Consider the following 23,350-nt stretch of genomic DNA (forward strand, 5'->3'; position numbering starts at 1 on the left):
GGGTAACCTGCCTGGAACTCACGTTAATTAAACCTATTTGACACCTACTCCCATGTAGACAGCACGAACTAATATCTTTCCTCATGAGAAAGTGGATTTCTTTTCTAAAACTCCACAATGGTTTAATTTATTTGAGTACCCTTTTCATCTCACAGTGACATATATGCATAGAAAGGCGCTCTTCGTGGACATTGGCTTTTGACATGTATTCCTACGAGCCCTTAATGTACATGAAACAGTGAAGTGTAGAAAACTCAGCAGGTTTTGCAGGACATGTTTAGGAAGGGTGGAATGTATGGGGAATTAATTTATTTTGAGAGAAAACAACGTAAAAAGAAACGAATATGTGATTTTGCTGCTCCCCCTAAATGTAGAATTGCAGACTGTGTGTCGTGGGTGCAATACGTACATATTGGCGTTACGAAAAATTATTCACTCAAACACGTACAAACTTCTCTTGCAGGCTTGAATCTCAAAGAGATGTCTCTGAACACTAAAAATAGTCCTAATATACAAGCGTAAGCATGCACAGCAAAAATAAATTAGCTGCGTCTCTTGCATACCTTAAAATAGTTTGTTCATAGTTATATATTAAGGTAATTTGAAGGCATTTATTTTAAAGTTACTTATATACATCTTTGAAAACTGATAATACACTGAAACACGTAGCTTTGAGGTGGACTGATGGCTACAAATGACATAACCTCTAACATATCCCTCCACTGCATGACACTTAGGAAGTGCTAACACCCCACTGATAAGCCAGTTACTACTGAGCTATAGTTTTCAGTTACTTGTATAGCCTGTTAAATAAACAATGCTCATTAGCTTAGGAGTATGTGAATATTACGCTTGGGCTATTTTTCATTTAGTTACTTCGGTTTCAGTAAGTCATGCAACTCAAAGCTTTAATTAAACACAACTTGCGCTCCAGTTAACAACCATAGACAACATCCACGAAAACAGTATTTTTTTTAAATAACTATACTTAAGAAGTCTTTCACGCTATGTACATACTTACCACTTTACCTAGTCTGGGAGACAGAACATTATCATAGCGTTTATATATGTCACCCATGTTATTCTGTTCACGTGTAGGTGATCCAACTGGCAAAAGAACAAGCATCAGTGGAGGAATTCCAAAGACATACCTGAAGAAAGCTAAAAGTAAAAACAGTTAATTAAAGACAACTGAACTTTGAATTACTCACCCGAGAAACAATCTTACATTACATTAACGAATGCTTAAGGAAAGACAACGTAACGGCATGCTGCAGGATTTCTGTACGTTTTTTTTTTTTTTTACTAGGACTCATGATGTGAAATATAAATTCTAATTACCATTCAGAAAACCATAACTCTATTAATATGTTTTCCTTTATTTAAGAGCAAATAAACATTTCTCCTTTAACCATTTATCGTCGTTACCAGCACCACTCTCACATTATTTCTATTAACATTCTTTAATGTACAATGGCTCGACTTTTGAGTGGGTCCTAATGTAGATCACAGGCATACTAATTGGAAATATATTAGTGTGTGTGTGTGCATGTGCATCAACATGTTGCATGTATGTGTGTGTTCATATCTTTAACAGAGAGTTCACAGTTTTAATCTCTCACAGTTCTGCTATTCCTAGTAGGTCATGCAGAATTATCGTTCTGCCCCATGAATTTGATTTATTTAAAAAAAGTCAAATCATGAGTGGAACAATGAAAGTTTATCGTAATTAGAAAAGATAACATCTGGTAGAAACTTTGATGAAGGGCAAATGTGGATAAGCAAGCTGTTGGGATGGAAAACTCCCTTGCATGTGAGGGACATGTACCCCTACCCTGAGTGTCCCAGCTGCAACAACGTCTGGATCCCTGGTGCTGATTTTTGTTGTCATGGGTGTAAATAGAATATATGTGTATGCCATAGCAGTGGCTTCTCTCATGGATTGCGGTCTTCTTGGACTGGGAGGGGCGTCCAAAGTGCTACCCTCACAATGGTAAAAGTCTACTACATTTGTCAGGAGTTAAGTAGCTCAAACACGTTTGTGGCAGCATACCATGTAGTGAAAAATGGAAGTGAAAAGGCCTTTTTTACCAGTGGGACTACAGTGAGGCCTGCAGGCTCACTCAATTAAAGTTCCGCTGCTACTTGTAACCCCACTCTTGGCCTACATCAATTTAATATGTAGAGCTGTGCAGTGTATGTATTTTGTATGCATCTGATTGATACATGTTTGCCTATGATGGTACAATACATGGAAGATTCTGAGCTCCCTTTGAGATAGGAACGGCTGACTGGAGGAGCATGAGGAGGTAGAGGAATCCCCCTAGAGTGATTTGTGGATTGCTTAATTTCTCTGAACTGGGTGGGCCACACAGGAGGAAGAGAGAGTCAGGCTCTTTAGTAAACTTTGAAGGATGTTCTTTGATTCAGAGAGAGGTCCCTGTCAAGGAGCCTAAGCATATCTCAGAAAGGAGAGGTGGTTGATAAGAGAATCATGACGAGCAGTACTGGGGCCCTGATGTAACCTTTTGATGCACATATCACTGTGGCTGACATTCATGTGTGAACCTCTAGTCATTTCTATGGCCTGTGTTGTGGGGCTAAAAGATTTGAATTTGCTCCTGCTGTGACTGAGTGTGTTCTAGATGAAGGGCAGGACAGGGGATTAGGCACTTCAAAAGGAAGCAGGCCCATAAAATACCCTTCTGCCTCTGACAAAGGCTGGAGGCTAATGCCTGCCAGTCTCCCAGTTGGGTGAGCGGACATCACCCAGGAAAATCTATGCCCGCCTGCCTTGCAGTCTGAAGCACCAGTGCCCGCTAGTATGCCCTGTGAGGAAGAAGAGTCCCTCCCTGGAGGAAGCGAGGTCCAGTGTGGCATCCTGGCAAGTGGCTCCCTGTACAAACGTATGATGATATGGCTGCTGCATCAATTGGAGTGGGCCCATGTGCAGTTTGAGTTGGTCACCCCATTTGCCAGAGGGGGCAATTAAGAAGTTAGCTGTGGTTGGTGTCACTGCTATGCCAAGTGGGCTGTAGCCTGTGTGCGGAGTGAAGTCAGCAACCCCATATGCCACAAGTGGCTGCTGTAAAAACCACTGCTGTGCCCATCAGGCATAAGCTCGTGTGCAGAGTGAAGTCTGCAATCCTGTATGCCAGCAGGGGCTGTGGTGAACATTACCCCAGTGCAATGGGGCAGTAGTCCTGCATAGAGTGAAGTCGGTGACCCCATTTGCCAGAAAGGGCTGCCATGAATATTACTGCTGTGCCCATTGGCCCATAGCCCATTGTGGAGTGAAGTTAGTGAACCGATATGCTAGAGATTACTGCTGTGCTGGTTGGGCCATAGCCTATAAGCGGTGTTGAATCGGTGACCCAGAATGCTAAAAGGGGCCACTGTGATGATTACTATCAGGCGGATCAGGCAGTTGCCCATGTGCAGAGTCACACTTTTTACTTGTGCCCCTTAGCGCCCCCCCTACTGCCACTATGTGTGAGCCATATCTAAGATACGGCGCGCCATGGCACAGGGTAAGGGCAATAGCGTCAACATTTTTAATGCTATTGATGTACTGTTCAGGGTTAGCACCAATATATTGGAGCTTACCCTGAACAGTACATCGGAGCCCTTTGTAAACAATGGTGTGTCCCCTTTTAACACCTGCTCTGAGCAGGCATTAAAAGTGCCGACAAAAGTGACACAAAGAAATCTCTTAGATTTCTATGCGCCATTAGTTCGGCCCCATTAACAGGGTAATGCCCCCTTTTCATACATTATGCCTGGCACATGCAAATTGTCACGCAAAAGGTTACAAAGTGGCACAATGCATGCATTGTGCCACTTTGTAAATATGGTGCAGGTAAAAGGCCACCTTAGCACCACCTTATCGTCAAAATAATGATGCTAAGGCAGTGCTAACGTGGAGCTAGGGCCTCTTTAAAATCAGGGCCTAAGGGCCATATTTATACTTTTTGACGCACAACTGTGCCAACGCAGTTGTGCGTCAAAAATTTTAACGCCGGCTAACGCCATTCCAAAGCACCATGCGGGCGCCTTATTTATGGAATGACGTTAGCCGGCGCAGCTGACTGGTGTGCGTCAAAACAAATGACCCACACCAGGCAGCGCCGGCGTAGGGGAAAATGGAGCTTGGGCGTCAAAAAATGGGGCAAGTCAGGTCTGAGGCAAAATATTGGCCACAACCCGATTTGCACCATTTTTTTTGACTCCCAACCCCCATTGAAATGACTCCTGTCTTAGCACAGACAGGAGTCATGCCCCCTTGCCCAATGGCCATGCCCAGGGGACTTATGTCCCCTGGGCATGGTCATTGGGCATAGTGGCATGTAGGGGGGCACAAATCAGGCCCCCCTATGCCACAAAAAAAAAAAATAAAATTACTTACCTGAACTTACCTTAAGTTCCCTGGGATGGGTCCCTCCATCCTTGGGCGTCCTCCTGGGGTGGGCAAGGGTGGCAGGGGGTGTCCCTGGGGGCATGGGAGGGCACCTCTGGGCTCCTTCCGAGCCCACAGGTCCCTTAACGCCTGCCCTGACCAGGCGTTAAAAAATGACGCAAAAGCAGCTGGACGTCATTTTTTTTTACCCGCCCCCTCCCGTGCGTCATTTTTGCACGGGAGTTTAAATAAGGCGCACATGCCTTGGAGTCATTTTTTAGACGGGAACGCCTACCTTGCATATCATTAACGCAAGTTAGGTGTCCACGCTAAAAAATGACGCAAACTCCAAGATCTTTGGCGCTAGACGGGTCTAACGCCAAAGTATAAATATGGAGTTAGCTTTGCGTCGGATTTGCGTAAAAAAAAACGACGCAAATCCGGCGCAAACAGAGTATAAATATGCCCCTAAGTTTCTACATGAGAGCAAGTAGCAGTGGTAGCCCTAGTTCACCCTTCTGGTCCGAGGAAGGAAGCCCAACCCCCATACCTGCTTTTAGAGGTGAAGAAGAGGTTGGTTAGTCTCCTGGGAGTCCTCCCGCGTAGATGGATAGGAACCAAAAGGTTACAGCAGAAACTGCAATGACGTGCAGCTCGAGATGGCAAGCTGCCTGGAATGTCCCCTCTAAGATGGTGTGTGCAGTGTGATGATTTATAATAAAATATCTGTTATTCTAAGAACTGCCCTAATGCAACAACATATATTTTTATGTGTAGGGTAGACAATGTACTCTTTGGACCGGAAATATGAGGTGAATATCGTTTACAGCCTTGGGTTGAGCAGAGGATGAAAATGTTGTGCAAAGAAATAAATAACAAATTCTGCAACTGACAAAGAATGAAAAACATCTCCACTAAAATGAAGCTTTGCTAAAAGAATAAAAAGAATAGGAGCAAAATGTAACTAGGTGAGAGGGCACAGGCCTCAGACCCAGAACTAAATAATGTGACCATGTAAATGCTAAGATAATTTCAGGACACCTCTGCAGAGCCACAAGTGCTATTCACCAACAGTAGTGACTGCTGCTCTCTGCAGAGACTCAAGTCATGTAATCCTTGCTGAGCCGAGTAGGACTGATCACAGGAGATTGAAGGCCCCGGGGGAACTTGTTCTGCCATGTAGAGCTTCAGGAGCTGGGACACCTGTGAATTTTATTAGAGTCATAGTGGGATTCCTGGACTCCAACTATTAGTGGGGCTTGACCTCAATGTTGCCTATAATGAATGGGGAAAATCCACTACCATTAGTGAGAGAGAAGTGGGGCTCAGGACCCAGCCTATTGAACACTAGAGCCCTGTCCTCAGGGAGCTCAGTGTATTAGTTGTGTATGCCGTATTTCACTTTGTGTTCATATATAAATACCCCTTTTGTCATTAAAGTAAGTATATGACTGGACAATCATTCATTGCTGCTGTTGGATGTATTTTGAGTTTTAAACTTGTGTTCACCCCTTTGTATCTTTCTCTTCCTGAGAAGTATTTCACAGCTCGACCCGCACTACTACTGAGAGTCAAGTGCTGAAGGTCTGCTCGGTCCAGTTGTCCAGGATCCATAGTAGGCTGGGCCCCAGGACATTGGAAGTAAAAGACCTCAACCCTCGAGGTTGGGCCCAGTAGCTCCTTGTTATAAATTGTGCTGTTGGTTGAGGGGTGTGTGAGCCCTTCTCAAGCAACAGCCACAATCCTTGTCAGCGTGAACTACAAAAGTCAGTAAATTAACCCATACTTAACCCTCTAGTAGCTTCAAACAAAAGACGTTAGCCTTAACTTTGAGACAATGTGTAAAGTATTTATGCAGCACACAATCAGTATTACCATTACAAGAAGAGAGAAATCCTACACCAACTTAGAAAACTAGAGTAAACAGTAGTAGAACCAGAGATATGCAATGTCAAAGATTTCAGGTAAGTACAGTGCCTGAAAGCACAAATCAATACTCCCGGTTATCTGGTTTTAGGAGACTGGTTGCAAATCATAAGTGCAGGCTGACTGTGATGGATCACTGGCCAGATACAAGTACCAGATTAGTCTTGTCGAAAAAGCTCCCTTCTGAAGTCCAGTGCAAAGATTTCCATTTACGATAGAGGAGGCCACAAGGAGCAGGGACAGCGTTGCAGATGGTCGCCGCTGCACCGTAAGATCAGACCAGGCAGCATGGATGGACGTCGCTGTAGCATGAAGATCCTGTCAAGCATCATGGACAGTTGTTACTGGAGATTCGAGTTGGTGGTCACAGTGGGTTACAAATTCTGTACCATGAAATGCAGACCTTGCATTGCCGGTTGTTGCTGGCCGTCATTGCAGCACAAAGAGTCTGCAACCAACCTTTGAACTGACGGTCAGTGGGGGCTGCAAGATCTTACCGTAAACAGGCCCATTCACCGCCATGAAGAGACCAAATCTTCAGGATTTCACCTTTCTTCGAAGAGGAGCTCAACTGATGCAACACCAAGGGTCAAGGACCTGGGAGGCACCTCCTGGTGATTAGAGGCTCACTCCAGCAGAGACCCACAGGGCTCAGGTAGGTCCAGTTACAGGCCAAGGCAGAGCCAGTTACAGCAGGTCAGCTGGGCACTTGTAAAGAGGCCTCTGGAGTGTGTTATATTCCTGTATCTCAGAACAAGAAATCAGTCAGCTGACCTTTGGAGTCACTTCAACCTGAGACAAAGGGTGTAGGTTCAGTCTTCCTTCTCAGTAAGCAGGGAAGGCCTCAAGCTGCAGGGTGTTCTTCTTCTGTAGTATCCATAGGTCCAGGAGTGTACTCAGGAGTGGGTCTGAGGGCCCTTTTTCATACTTGGTGCTCACTTTGAAGTGGGAGAAGCTTCTGGAGTTTCCCCCTACAGAGGTGCCTGGAAATTCCTGCCTCTCTGCCCAAAGCCCAGTCTGTCAGGGGGCACAATAATCTAATGTGAAGTCCTCTGTGTTTGAGCTGAGCCAGTGTCTTTGAAGTACAAGGGTGGTAGGTGGCAGCTCCACCTCACCATCCTGCAAATGTTGGCCCATCCTGGCAAAACCAAGACCCTCTGTTTTGATGCTGTCTGTGATCAATACACAAAGGCCAACTGCCAACTACACCTAGTAATGGGGCCCAGGGGCAGGCAGCAGACACCGAATTGTTAGGACAAGAAGATGCTAACTTTTTTAAAATGCCATTTTCAGAAATGTTACGTAAAACACAACTTTACCAGCTAAGAGGATTGTTAATTACAGTTCCCAGAAACAGCATGATTTTCCTGCCTGCCACCAATCAAAATTCCTCACATATTAAATGTAATAATGTAACTCATTGTTATCATATGGGAGAGGGAAGCCTTGCAGTAGTGAAAAAAAAACAAATGTAGGTGTTTTTAACCAGCAGGACATGTAAAAATAAAAAGTGCATGCCCAACTTTTTAAATACAATGTACCCTGCATTATCGGCTGTTTAGGGCTTACTCTAGAGGTGACATACATATTAAAAAGGAAGATTTAGGTCTGGAAAAAGGTTTATTTTGCCAGGTCAAAATGGCAGTTTAAAGTTGAACACACAGGTTGCAATTGCAGGTTGCATTGCAGGTCAAGTTCACAATGCTACTTGAGGGGGTGGCACAATAAGTGCTGCAGCCCCACTAGTATGATTTACTTTACAGGCCCAGGGAGACATGTAAGACAACTGTAATAGGGACTTACAAGTAAATTAAAAGTACCAATTGAATGCAAGCCAATGTTGCCATGCTTGAAGGAGAGACCACAAGCACTTTACTACTGGTAGGCAGTGGTAAACTACAAGGAGCCCTAAAGCCAACAAAACCAGGTTCAGAAAACAGGAGTGGGTGAAGGCAAAAAGCCCGTGGGTGACCCTGCAGAGAGGGCCATGGCCACCAGTACTGCTTGCCATGTGGCCCTCCGAAGAGGGTTCTGAGACAAGTGAACATGACCCAATCGCATTATTAATCTCAGAGATATTCTATCACCCTTAGCTCTGAGTAATGTTTCAATCAATAGACATTTAACAAAAAAATAACACGATTGGAAGTAGTTATTTAAACAAGCTTCAGCTGCATTATTGGCTGAATACTTGATTCAGAAAATGTTTCAAATCATTTGACTTACCATAAGTACAGTAATGCCCAGTTACAAAAGTGAACAATTTAATTCTGACATGAGCTAGTATTTATTAATTCCAAAATGGCTTAGCAGAGATCCCTTTTGGTATAAATGTGCACTTTTTTCGGTCCCTGCGTAGTCTGCATGAAAGAGCACCCCTTTTGAATACTATTTGCCTGTTCTGTAGTGACTGCCAAAGTGGATCTGAGAAAAGAATATCTGCCTGTTGTTTTCACATTGCGTGAAGTTCAGGAATTCAAAAATGTTATGATCTGTCTATACTGCAACACTGTTTTTAGCACCTTCTAAGTAATAACATTATTAGCCGGGTACATTCTCGGATGCTGACAGTTCACAGTCGTGTGGTGCTTTTCACTTTTAGTTACTTTCCTGGAGTGATATGCTGGCGGGTGTAACTCTTCTTTCTGGGTACAGTATTGTTACAGGAGGCCTCCATTGACCATAGATGATGCATCACTTTTTGGATGTAGTGGGTGGGTTAACACCTGGATGTTTTAGAGTGTGTGCTTACATGATAGATTGTCTCAGTAAGGCAGGGGCTTGGTCTTATTCCATTTCCCAAACCAATGAGTGCATTTCTGTTTAGGTTGTACCATGAGAGAAACAAGAGAACAAAAATAGTGAATACGCTTGTAATAAAAGTTGGGAAAGCCGGTTAATCGTTGTAAGCCCTTATTAATCTTTGCTAAGGGCCACTGTACTGCTTGCACGTTTTCTCTGTCCACACAATTACCAGAAGCCTAAATGACAAGTCTGAGAAAAAAGACTGATCTTGCGTCAAAGGAATATAATGGCCATGGCATGCAGTTTTCTTGGGAGATTTAACACTTCCTTGAAAAGTTGGCAATGCTCTGATAAAATAATGAAAAAATAATAATATCATCAAAGTATACTTCCACATAAGGATGAAAAGGCATGTCACAATATGTCAATGAGGAAATGCTGCAAAACCGCTGGCGCATTACGCAATCTGATTGGCATCACTTGATCGTTGCAGTGTCCTCACTTCATGTTAAATGTTGTTGTTCACTCATTCACTTTCAATGTATGCATGATTATCTGTGCCATGCAGATCTAATTTAGTGAAGCAAGCGGCAGTGCGCATTTGATTTAAGACAACCGATTTTAGTGGTATGGTATGTTGATTTCTTACGGTAATCCCATCTTGCATCTGTATTCTATACATAGGTGTAGCTCTCCATGAGGTTTAGATAGAAAGAAGACTGGGCCCAAACAGGCGAGGTGAAATGACGAATGAATTCTCAAAAGGGGCTGTTGCTGAAATGTCTCTGTATCGCCCTTTCTTCTTTGTGGTGAAAGCACTGATGCCGACACGGAGTATATTTGCCCCAAGAATTAGACTGATGATGTTGCCATATGGATGATGATTGTGGTAGGAAATTTCAAACAAAGAATATCGAAGGATCACAATATCGTGACCCGATTACCAAGGAACAAAACATCAAAGAAGTAAATGCAGAGCGGTATGGATTTACTATTATTAACTCTACATCTATGTACCTTGAATATATAGGTGTGTGTGTGCGTCTCACCAAGTTAAGTATATGGGAAGAGTGATACAGAAAATATACACAAACTTAACTTTCAGTTGTTTTTTTCTCGATATTTTGATATTGTGTGCCTTGATATACTGCTTTTAATATTCACAGCTCACACTATGACTGATACAAAAGACATGAACAAAATCTGAGTACATGTCAGGAATAAATATCTGGTGAGATTTGCAATTGCTTTTGGTCCTTGTTGTAATTTAAGACTTTATTAGATAATATTATTGCCACAAAGACGAGGATAAACTAATGGTTTCTAATGTCCTGTCAGTCTTTTTTTGTGTTTCTGTAACCATGGGGGATCCACAATAGTATCTAATGAAGGCACATTAATGGCATAAATTGTTTATCTAGGTGATCTGTAACAGATACCGTGATTAGAACTGCGGTTTCTTACACAAGGTCTGTAGGTGCCAATGATTCCCATCCAAGGTTCAACAGGCTTCGCAAGTGTTATATTTCCCAGTGAAATATTGTGTGGCATGCAAAGGTTAATGAATGAAAGAGCCCAATGCTCTGCATCTAAAAAGGCAGACTGCTAAAGGCATGCCGGGTTGAGGCCATGACAATAAAAAATATTAATAGCAGACATTATGGAACACAAGCCTAACCTACACCAGCTACTCATGATGAGTAGGAGAGTTTTCTGGGAAATATGGTCAAGGTTTCAAATAATGCTCCGTCTGCCTGACATGCATGCAGAGTCTGTCTTTTCTTCTCGTTTCTCTATCCTCTGGGGTAAAATTATGCCTTTCTACCCCAATCTGCACTGGTTCTTCAACAGAGTGTGCTGCCTTTGGTGTAGGTGGACTAGAACAAAAACCATATATTGCTCTACAGTTCCATTGTTTTCTTTCCCTCTTGCAATTCGCTATTTGGTGGTCAATCTGAAGAACCTGATATATGAGTGCCGCTACTACCATAGGATAGTTCACCACATTAGCTACAGCATCTTTTATGTCTTTGCATAATCCATGGTACACAGCATTTGTAGCCACCTAGTATGTCAATGCGGTTTCTTTTTTGAGTGTGTGGAAGTGAATGGCACATGCCACTAACTCCAAAGGGCCTTGCTTTATGGTGACAAGACCCAAGCGAGTTAAATGCAGCTAGGAAGGTATCTTGCTACGCTAAACAATGATCTTGTTTTAGTACTACGTGTTTTACTCAGGTTAATTCATCCTTTGTCAAGTAGAACAAAATAAAAGACAGCATAGAGTTGTCTGCTTCAAACTGTCATGACTTGCTCATTAAATGAAGATGACGCTGCATCAAGAAACCACAGAACCCCCCCTTCGAATCCCCTAACAATTCTCTGAGGGTGCCATTCCTAGGCCTGGCGTATCTAAGCTGAGTGTACACATGGGAAACTTGATCAAAATAGTTGTGACAGATGGCAGAAAACAATTTGCCATCTACTATGATGTGTGGAGGAACTAAGTGGCTCAAACGGACTTACAAAATCATTTATGCAATTTTTGCTGTTTTCATGCCCTTGTGCAGGTTTTGTTTAGCTGTTACAAGAGAGGCAAAGGGGTCACAGGCACGATCCATAATTTTTTTTCACTGGCCTAGTAAACTGTCATGACTCATCTAGGGTGGACGCACGCCGCTAGCACGATGTTTCCCCAGTCCACAGTAGACTGCACCTTGAAGTACTTGAGCTACTATGTATTTGTTGGAACAGTAAAATCCCCTGTATGATGTATGGTTGTGTTCCCCGTGCAGTGTGCCCAAACTGCATATACCTGCAATACTATTTTTTTTTATATTTGGTCATACCACAAAATGATCCTGTGTGGGAGCATTGATCTAGGCCCAGTTTTTGATGATGATAAGTTCTGGAGCTGGTCTTGAACTGGGAGAGGTGCACCACATGCACCTTCATATTGACAAACGACTGTGATCTCTGTTGCGGGTTTAAGGGATGGTTCACAGTGTTGACATTGCACCATGGTTGGTGAATTATAGTGACAGGCCTTTTTTGCCCATGAGACATGAATGCCTGCTTACATGCCTGTCCATCTAAGGTTCCTATGCTCACAATGCACCCAGTATCCTGAACACTGACATGCTGTGCATTGCACATGTGCATGTGTGTTAGGATTGACTGTGTGCCAGGAATGAGTGATACAGGGCTATAAGTCCCATTTTGGAAGACCACAGTTAGGCCCAGAATAGCATAAAAGAGAGGTTGCTTTCCACAGATAGCATATGTGCATTTTTGGCATCTCCTAGATGGAAGTGGGGCATGATACATACACTGTAGTAAGGGAAAGAGGATACAGGCTTTCTTTAGTAGTGCTAGGGCCCTTCCTGATACAGTGGGCTGTGTATGGCTCTCACTGCAGCTGCTGTTAGGTAGATGGCAGGGGGTACACGGTAAAGCTAACAGTATTTATTGTTGGGGAAAGGAGTCCTTTGAGGGATCACTGATTATTGACTTTCTTCTTGATCTATGTGTGGAGGAGTCATAAATAGGTGGTTGCATCCTGCTCATATTTCTTTTTACTTCTATGGTGGGCACTCCACCTAGAGACTGTCTCGCTGGGCATAACAGCTTTGCTAACAAAGGCCGGGTCTGGAAGGTGGCCTGCCAGGACACATGAAAGGGGAATTAACCAAAACCAGTTCAAAGGAAGCAGACCTGAAACAAACATTCTTCGTCTGCAAAATAGGTACAAAGATGAGACCCCAAGACCCACCAGTGTTTGTTGTTGTAGTATCCTCTATTGAGGAGAGTGTACTCTGTAGAGTACTGAGACTACAAAGCAACTCAGAGACTACAAAGCAGCCAAAGGTTGGTTGCACTGACAGCCAACTCCCCAGAGGTGAGGGAGCATCATTTGGAGTCCGATCTGAAGGAAGAACGACTCTTTTTTAGACTGTTTAGGGTGCTGCTAGAAATGGGGTCGTTAGTTGTCAGTGATTTGCAATCTGTCCAAGGTGTGACCCTAATTCTTGTCAGGGTAAGGGAGTCACACAGCTAAGATAACCCCTGTTTACATCCTTGGTAGCTTGGCTCAAGCAGTCAGGCTTATCTCAGAGGCAAAGTGTAAAGTATTTGTATATACACACACACACAGAGTAACACAGTGAAAGCACTACAAATGGACTCCACAACAGTTTAGAAAAATAGCCAATATTTACCTAATTAAAACAAAACCGAAACAACAAAAGTCCAACATACTCAAGTAAAGATATTAATTTTCAAAGATTAAATGTAGTATAGTGCTTAGAAACACAACAGCTCTCGGGCTACCACAACGGTTTGACAGAGTTGCTTCCAACAGTCTGGCGCAAACCATGCGGGAACAGAGGTCGGCTATGGAGTTGTATAGACCCCCAATTACAGAATCTTGGAAAACGATTAGGAAATTAAGATGTTGTACGTGTTGGGGAGGTGAGGCATTGTTAGAGCTGGTGTGGCATTAGTTCCTTACTGCCACCTGGGAGGTGAGGCATCGGCTCTTTACTGCTAGGCAGGGGAGGCGAGGAGCTGGTTCCTTACGGTTGCAGGGGAGGTGAGGTGGCTTTGGTGGCGAGGTGATGGTTTCTTATGACAAGGCAGGGTCGATGAATCCAGCAGGTCAAGACACAAGGCGTTGACTTGGTGGTGTCGCCATCACATCACGGGCCACAGGTGCTGCTGCAAAGTCGGAGTCTGGTGTCACGGATGTCAGTGGTACAGCCCTCTAGACTCATGCATTGGGTTGACTTCAGAGGTTCTATGGTAGCACCTGTATTGTAGGTCATGGTCATTGCAATCAGTGAGGACCACGGCTCCGGTGCAGGCAGTGGCACTGGGTTAAAGAACAGCCCTGATTCCGAAGTCGCTTTGGAAGTCATTGTACCAGTTTCTTCCTGGTTGCACCATAACTCACTTTCAAGGGCCCAGGAACTGGATTTGACACCACTTGGCAAGTCCGGACTCTCAGCCAGAGAGCCCAGGTACTGGCAGATGAAGTCTTTGATGGCCCTAAGACTTCTTAACAGGAGGCAAGCTGAAAGCAAAGTCCAGTTCTTTCACTTCCAGGACAGAAGCAGCAAGCAACAGGCCAACACAAAAAAGCAACAAGCAGAATGTCAGTCCCTTCTACAGCATCCAGGTCTTCTTCCTGCCAGAATGTCCCTAGACCAGAATCGTTCTATGTGGTGTCAGATGTCCAGTACTTATACCCATTTCTGTCTTTAAGGTAGGCAAACTTCAAATAGAAGTCTTTGGAGTACACAAGACCCTGCCTTTCCCTGCCCTGGCCCCAGACACAATCCAGGGAGTTTGAGACTGCTTTGTGTGAGGACAGACACAGCCCTATTCAGGTGCAAATGTCAGCTCCTCCCATTACTCTTGCTCAGGAAGACTCATTAGCCAGGTGATGCTCAATGAGGACATGCAAGGCACATCTCGCCTCACTATGTGTGACTGACTAGGCTGAATGCACAAATAGCCCAATTGTCACCCTGACATGTATCCAGCAGACAGGCAGAGGCACAGAATTGTTAAGCAAGAAAACGCCCACTTTCTAAAAGTGGTATTTTCAAATTTACAATTCAAAAACCAACTTCACCAAAAGATGTATTTTTAAATTATGAGTTCAAAGACCCCACAAACTCCATATCTCTAACTGCTCCCAATGAGAAATTACACTTGAAAGATATTTCAAGGCAATCCTAATGTTACCTTATGGGAGAGATAGGTCTTGCTATAGTTTAAAACAAAAATAGTAATTCACTATCAGGACATGTAAAATACACCAGTACATTTACTACTTTTAAATACATTGCACCCTGCCAATGGTGATGCGTTGGGCCTACCCTCTGGGTGATCTACAGGTAGTAATAAAAGGGTAGGATTGAGCCTGGCAAGTGAGTGCACTTGCCAGGTCGACATGGCATTTTAGAACTCCATATATACGGCAATGGCAGGCCTGAGACATGTTTGCAGGGCTACTCATGTGGGTGGCACAATCAGTGCTGCAGGCTACTAGTAGCATTTGATTTACAAGCCCTGGGCACACACCGTACACTGTATTAGAGACTTACTACCAAATCAAATATGCCAATAGTGCAGAAATCAATCACCAATAAATTTAATAAAGAGGGTATATGCACTGTAGCACTGTTTAGCAGAGGTAAAGCGCCCAGAGTCCTAAAGCTAACAAAAACAGGGCAGACAAAATAGGAGCAAAAAGGCACAACATTTGTGGGTAACCCTGCAAAAATGGCCAGATCCAACAGGTGCCAAGACATCTTGCCTTTGAGAAAGGGAAGGAAGTGCCAAACCTGTAGGAGGCGCTGATCGTGCAAGTGACTGTTGTAACTGACCCAGGCATAGTGTCCATCAGCAAAGACTCTCCCCAAGGAATCCCGATACTGCTGGAACAGGCAGTGTACTTTTTGTCACTTATCCCTGTTGCAGTTACCAAGGCATCTGGAGCTGTGTGTCCAAGTGGTAGACCTGACCAAAGCCAGAATAAGCACCTGCCGGTAGCCCTTGTTCCCCACAAGTGGACTGTGTGTCTGTGCACTGCCCAAGTGTGCCACTGGGTTGGGACCAGTCTGGAACACTAAGAGTCCAGAGAAGTGCCCATGGGGTGCCTTGTGAAGAATCAAGTTTGTTGCCTTGATGCACTGCATGCTGAAGATAGGGCTAGTGTCTGCTAGGCCAAACAATTATTTCAGGTGTGTGGCTGCTGCACTTAGGAAGAAGCACCAAGAACTCACCAAAGTGTCAGAATGAGATGCTCAGTGAGTCAAATAACCAGCAGAGTGTCAGAGTGAGCTGTACTGTGAGTCAAGTAACCACCAGAGCAAGCTAAGGCCAGATTCCCCGCGAAGAGGGCTGCCAACAGAAGCCTGTGCTCCTGCCATGACCCTCTGAGTGCAGGTCTGTGAAAGACTGCTGTGTGCCAAGCTTTCTGTTACCAGTGAAATCCTGCTGCTGCAGAAAGGACAAATGTGACCTAGCACTGCTCCTATGAACTGGGTGATAGACTGAACAGGCCCAGGCCTGAGAGACCAAAGGCCTGATTATGAAGCCATTTACCATTTATTTACCATTTTTTATGACTTTGGCAGTCCCTCCAAGGGGCTGCCAAATGTGGAGAGGACATCACCGTCATACCAGTAGTGCCCCCTCCCCCTAAGTGTATTTCAAAGTTCCTGCTGGGCTGGTGGGCGGGAAAACTGAATTACGAGTTCCCGCCTGGCTGACTGGCAGGAACAGTGCTACGGTTTTGACCTCGGCTCCTTTAAGCAGAAAGTGCACATTACGATGGTGCCGGGAAGGGGGCCCCCAGCACTGCCCGTGCCATGGGTATGGGAGTGCATGGGCCAACTAGTGGCCCCCAGCACTGGCTTTCTGCCAACCTTTCCATGGCAGGAACCCCACCAAAGAAAGGCTGGAGGAAAGCACAGTTGTTATCAGCCAGGCGGGGCTGAGTACAATTCAGATTTCCATCAGTCCGTTGGGAACGATGTTCCTGGCGAGGATGTCGGTCCCCTGGCGGGGCCACCCACCAGCGTTGTAATGTGGCACTCAGACCGCCTGGGGTGTGGTGGTCGGACCGTCACCACAAGTGTGGCTGTCCTTGGACCGTCACAGTTGTAATGAGGCCCTACGTGCTAAAACCAAATTAGGGTGGGGGAACCACAAGCTACACCCATAGACCTTATCTCGAACTCTGAACCTGAAGGGGGGGAACCCATAAAAGGGAGTTACCCATGAACACAAATGTGGAGGGGTAATTTCATTAGTTGGCAGAGGCCCCTAAAAGCACAAAGACTTGCACCTGTGAATCAGGTATTGTGCATTCCTGAATTGTAGGGTTTCTACAAATAACAAAGTACTTGTCTTTCCTACTAAGAGAAGCATAGTACTAGACACAGATCGTAATATACTGCTGGGGATGGTATTAATTTCTGAGCCTCAATGCCCCCACACTAACCTCCCAGAGAAACCTGTGACTGTTCTCCCTTGCTACCACAGTCAACTGGAGAAGGGGTTGTACTTGCCCAATTTGCAGAGCGATAGCAAGGCAGGCCTCAGGACAGCAGAGGCAAAAGGACTCAATCCCAATGGTTATAGCCCAAAAGCCCCTGCTTGCCCTGTGGAATACAAAATGTCTGACAGTATTAGGCTCGAGTGAAACAGGGAAAAGGGGTAGATGAGGAACAGAAACGTTGGTGTCACTTGTCCTGGACTTGTTTCACATCTCACTCTCAGTGCCACACATAGGTAGGTTGGGCTATAAACATCAATAGAGTCCATGCAGTAATAGCCATAACAATGTGCATTCATAAATATAATTAGAGTAAAAAAACGCCTCTGTGGGTTAAGGTGACCATATGACTCACAAGGTGTGTATTTGGTAATTCCTTTGAGAACTGACAGGGGGCTTGTGAAGTGCTGACCCAGGCCAAGCTACCATCTTAGATTCGGAAAGATGCTGGGCAAATTATACCACAGTTGCCCATTTTCAGTGTGATAGCCGGATGCCACAGAACCCGAGGTCTTCTCCACCATCTGTTATGCCTGCAACCCCTTATAGTTTCACCCTCAGCCTATCTCCTCCTACAGGCACAGGAGTGCTGGCCATCTCTGTCAGTAAATCATGAAGACCTGATGGGACACAAGCTCTATATAAATGAACAATTCTAAACCCTGGGCAAGACGTGGCTTCTAGTCAGTGTCATAGACTTTAAAAGCATCAAGCTACTCCTCCAGAACTATCACTTTAAGATAGTGGCTGCTGGGAGCTCCAAGACGGACTCCCTACCTATCAATAGTGGCTCCAAGACCAGTAAAAATGATCATAGCAGGGACATCACAAAGCCTTTAAGCATGGTAGGCAAACTTACGTTTTTGCACCCCATGTATTTATGTCTTTTGGCGTGTGCACTTTGCATTCTGCCTCTCCACACCCCCACGGGTTTCCTTTCAGATCCCTGGTTACACTATCTACTTAAGCCTCTCTTCCACCTTGGATGCAAATTCACGTCTTAAAATTATCGCATTTTTCCCTGTGGCTAACACTGGGTTCTCATAACCCATGGCAGCAAGTTTTTGATATGATATGCCTTCGAATTGCACGGTTCAAGAAAAGTGTTATGCTCAATATCATGAAGCATGGAATAGTAAAATTGGATTCCTGAAAGCAACTGGTGCGATGCTCATGGAGGAGCTTTTGACCTACGTGTTCTGTGGTTGAATGTTGCACTGTAGATGCCTTTGCTTTAACTTTTCTAAAAGTATGAGGAACACACAACTGCTGAACTGCTACACTGTTTCTCAGTGAGGGGAAATGAAACAGTTGTTGCTTAACCCATTACAGTATTAATAAAGAGAAGTGAAGGGCTCTAAAGCTTTTTTCATGGGGCTTGGTGCTGAATGGCGGCTTGCCAAATGCCAAGGGTGCCTTTTCCTGATTTCCCAAAATGAGCGGCTGAGCTCATTTCCTGCAACCACCGGTACATTTTAAGCACCGCCATGCTCTTGGGTATGATCCTCAAGGTTGTAAAAAGCTCTATGATCAAAATCCAAAACAAATTGTAATTATCAGTTGTTCTAAAATATTTGCGATTTAGCATGTGCGACTAACTCGCTTCCAGCATTAACAAGCAACAGATAAAGAGACAGCGCTCTCAGTAAATGTTGTTCTAAAATGACAAGCTAAACTACAATCATTATTTTATCAACTCTGTTTAAAAGGCTATACAATTAAACAAGACGTTTTTCTGCCTCATGGAGTGAGCACGCCTTTCACGTCTGGGCCGTAGTCAACGGCACAAGATAAGCAAACAAGAAAAGAAGTACGAGGAAACTTCCCAGACTCGCCGTATTTACCACTCTCTATGCGGGCTCACAGACATTTCCACTCTTGGAGGATCGCCCAGTGGTAACCCTGACTGTCTGGGAAATTCGAAGGGGACTGGTGTTGCCCAATATTTAGGTTACGTCCTCTGACCCTGCGGCAACCACCTGTTTCTACACGAAACGCAGACACGAGGTGCTCAAAGTCCACATACGAGTTTGTTGTGATAAGGTTGCAGATACCCAGACCGGCTGACACCTTTTTGTACCCCACCCACCACACGCACCTGGCGCACGCACCTGGCGCACGCTTTACTGCCTAAGCTCGGCTCCCGCGCGAGACAGCCGGAGGCTCGGGTAGGGCGCGGGAGCTGCGAACCCCGCCGGGAGTGCAGACCAGCACAAAAGGTGTCATCGGGCTAAAGGGCGCAGGGCGCAGGGCGCAGCCAGTTGCACCTGTTGTTCGGTGACTGCGGGGCTTTCCCAGCCCTCGGCTCCTGCTTAGGCTGAGTTTGGAGAACCACCCGTGACTGTAAATCACACAGGGAAGTTTTAGTTTCGTTGTGAAAGACGGGAATTCCCTGGTTTGTAAGCTCTATAAGTCGAGGCTGGCGACGCGCGGGTCAGTCGGGCGGCTGAGCTTCGGAGGTGACTGAGGACTGAGCTAGCTGCTCCACCGCAGCCGCGGAGTCTGGGAAGGTTAGAGGCAGGTGAGCAGCGGCAGAGACCGATTCGGAGAAAGTTGTTTGCTGGAGAAAGCAGCGGCTTAGCTGGCGCAGGACGCGTAGGTTTGAATTCCCTTCGCCCGCAATACCACAAAGAGGGCATCGCCCAGCCATCCCCAGCGGTGGCTAACTCTGCAGCTGAGAAGCCGAAGTGGGTAGTTCTGCCCCGTAGATCTCCCTGCGGCTCTGCACATTATTTTTCTTTGCTTTCCACGTGCTTCCTCTCAAGAGTTTCTACGCCATAAACCCATGCTCTCTCTACCCTGCAGCATCTGTGCCCTACGCCTTAACCCCGGTGCCACAACTCGACAGCCTCAACACCCCAATACCTCCAATCTATGCCGCAACGCCTCTTTGCAGCCTTCCACTTGACTCTGGCCTCGAGCCCCTTGCGCCCCTCCTGTGTCCTGTGAACCCACAGCTCTTCCCCCCACTCTGAACTGTGATGACAGCGCAAACCAGATGCCTCCGCGCCACAGACCCTGTCTAACACACCGGTCGTTCGTTTTTAATGTAAGAATGAATGTCACCCAGTGCCAATGCCACACCAAATTCTGCCGCTCTGCGCTGCAGCGCGGGTTCCGGTGCATGGCACCGCGCCTCTACCCTTATGACCCCCCTGACACATAAAAGAGTTACTACACTTACCATTTAACATTGTCTGGACGATGAATTGACGACCCGCGAGATTCCGTTCATGATGGAAGGCGACACCGGCACCAGCACATCGCCTACTCCACGGACAGCTTCATTTTGGAGGAGGGCAGGATGTGGTGGGGGTGCCTTGTGCACAGAACTTGTGCCGCAGGGGGAGGGACACGCTGTGTGCCTGAAGCTTTTTCGGGGCTGCTCGGCGTGCCATACGCTGCAAGACACACTTGGAGCCGCAGGGCTTTGCCCTTTTTCCTTGTGAACTTCCGTCTGCCTGACTGTAGAATATTACTTTCAGTTTCATAGTATCCTCTGACAGTGTGGCTATTAAGGATGCATTTGGATCCCAGATTAATTTTCCGGATGGCGTTGGCGGAGGTCACCCTTTCTACCTTAGGAGAGAAGTCTGCGGCTCTGTTTACGTCGTAAGGACAAGTGTGCCGCCGTAAGGCATCAAGGTATCCTGGCCGAGAAGTTTCAAAGTTCTCAGAGGCAAAGTGTAGTGCTTTCTTTCACAATTAAACCTCAAGCAAGCATGACGATTCCCCGCTGGTTGTATAGCAAACGACAGTCCTAATTGGGGTGCAGGGGGCCCTTCTTATCCCAAGGAACCGGTGCCACTGCACCTGCTGACGTACATAGCCACGCCTCTGCTAATGGGAATATATAAAGCCATGCATAGATTTAATTAAAAAAGCACACACAACAGAAGATTTTATAGTGGGAAGAAGCCCCAAGGATCAATGCACCCCTGCAAAGTGGCCCCTTCCAGTGATAAAGGAAACAGGACTAAAGGTGGACAACACATTAAAAGGGAGAGCTATGCCAAATCCAAGGCAATGGTCTAGCTTCATTCTAGGACTCCATACGAGCTGAACCATGAAAATGTGTAATACATACATTGTGTAATATATGTCATGGAAATATGATATAGTCTCTTAAAAAATAAAAAATGAGTATTTCTTTTACATGAAGAAGCTTTTTACCTTGGTACATCAGATTATATCACTGTTTATTAAGTGATATTATTTACACATACTTAGATACATTCCTGTCCCCTTCTGTGAAAATGCATTTAGCAAACTAAGGGACAGTCTGTTGTCGTACATTCGCTATATATGTCCTAGATTCTTATTCTAGATGTAACAAGATTATACTCTATTAAATCAAACACACAAGGTTTTTGGACAGTGCACATCCTGGGCTCACATATTTGAAGGTGATCTCATATGCATAGTGAAGAAAAAGGAGGCTCCGTGAAATAAAATATTTGCCTAGGATTATGCAATTCGAGCAAGCGTGGAAGCCAGGAATGATCTCAGGTTGTCTGTTTTCACATTATGTTATTCACCCACTAGATGAATATCTAATTTTCTCTCCTCGGGTTAATGCTTTGTCCTTAACTCATAGTGCACAAGTTTGGAGCTTGGGTGGCAAACTGTGGCCACATGAAAGCTTGGCTTGTTTTGGGGTCAAGGTTTGAAGAGGACCTTAAGCTGATCCACAGCCAGTCATATGGCTCGAACCTGCCTCCAGCTTTCATTGGCTCACCCACATCTTTACCTTCCACAGCTCCTTCAACTGGGTTGTTTCTTGGGCATGCCATATACCATACTTTTTAGCCCCTGTGGAAATGACTGCAAGAACCTATGACCTAAACGAATGCTTGCAGTTCACTGCCACGTAAACCTACTTGCACACGAGCTTCCTTTTTGGTGCTTCTTTAAAGCTATCTGTCTTGTAGGTCTCCCAAATTCTACACTTTCTTTCCAAGGAAACAATGGAGATAGGTGTTTGCTTGACACCCCTTCTCTGCCTGACCCAGAGCTTGAAGGGGAATAAAAGCAAGCATCTGCAAGTGAAATATGTTTCAACTCTAAAAGGCTGAGCTATTAGACTTCGCTATGCGTTTTCTTAACCGCAAGCGTCAAGAGGCCTGCCACACATGGCCAGTGATATTTCAATAGGTTTTATATTAAATAAAATCTATTCCAAGTGTATTGTCTACGCACGTGCATGCAACGTGATGCATGTGCATGAATGCACTATGACACATGCCACCTTTGCATTGTGACATGTGTGCTGTGATGTGTGCATGCTTATGTTGTGATGCTCGGTGGCCATTTTTAATTTACCTTTTATAACATGGAAGATGGCTATGCTAATGTTAGTGCAGTAAATTAAGCCTTAAAAAATAAATAGTGTGCGCAAAATGCTGAAAAGGAAGCAAGCAATTTCCAGCTGTGGGCACACATAAAACATAATAATACAATTTTAAAAACGGTAACATGGTGAGCGAGTTAAGGAGCACGATGGGGAGTGTGTCTGAGAGTACGGGTGAGCGGGAAAGAGAAAGTGAAAAGACAGCAAATCGGGAGAGGCAGAAGAAAAATCAGGTAGAGGGGAAGGATATGCATGAACTCCCATCGGGTGCTGAGTGCAAAATAAAACAAGTATTGGCAAAGCCAAGAGAACTAGGCTATTTTAGGGTAAAGTACTCTTTGTTGTGATGAAAGAAAGAATGCAGATTACAAATAAGCAAAAGGTATCAGTGTATTCAAAGTTTAGTTTCTCAGTATGTTCTTGAGAGTGAGTTACATTTCCGTGTGCACTTTGTGGCAGGCATTTCACTACTCTAATTTGTATACATTTTAATACTTTTTCACCATCACAATTCACTGTCTCGACCAGTGCTTTATTTGTGCTCGTGGTTTCCGGTGCTGAGCTCCGGCACTTATTTCTGGGGAACTGGCGCTTAGTATTCTGTCTCAAGCATTTGCTGCGAGCAAAAGACACGTGGGAAAGATGGAGGAAGAGAAAACGAAAAAGCGTCTGGAAGGGGAAAAGCAGGAAGCTACAAGAGTGAGCTGAAGGGGCAGGGAGTGGCTATAAATGGACTGAAGATGTGGCTTCAGGATTACGCTTCCTCAGTATTATGTGCTCACACTTTTAATTGCAGCAGCCGCATGTTTAGGAGGAGAGCTTTGAGCACCGGCACCTTTTTATTTACAAATTAAGCACTGGTCTC

The 23,350-nt window shown here is 45.1% G+C and overlaps 1 protein-coding gene across 3 annotated transcripts in view; it reads right to left on the reverse strand.

The window, feature by feature from the left end:
• Window positions 1–20,699, reverse strand: part of IL7 (interleukin 7) — a 76,235-nt gene extending 55,536 nt beyond the window's left edge. For all 3 annotated transcript variants that reach the window (XR_011200977.1, XM_069220397.1, XM_069220396.1), the window contains exons 1-2: window positions 20,320–20,699; window positions 1,022–1,161 (exon numbers count right to left, since the gene is read on the reverse strand). Coding sequence is in view for 2 of the 3 variants with exons in the window: in XM_069220397.1 (XP_069076498.1) it covers window positions 1,022–1,161; window positions 20,320–20,329 (150 nt within the window). In the remaining variant the exon portion in view is untranslated. The remainder of the gene's footprint in view (window positions 1–1,021; window positions 1,162–20,319) is intronic.
• Between the last annotated feature and the right edge of the window lie 2,651 nt (window positions 20,700–23,350).

The sequence above is a fragment of the Pleurodeles waltl genome, chromosome 2_2 (assembly GCF_031143425.1).
Source record: "Pleurodeles waltl isolate 20211129_DDA chromosome 2_2, aPleWal1.hap1.20221129, whole genome shotgun sequence".
NCBI classification, from domain to species: Eukaryota; Metazoa; Chordata; class Amphibia; order Caudata; family Salamandridae; genus Pleurodeles; species Pleurodeles waltl.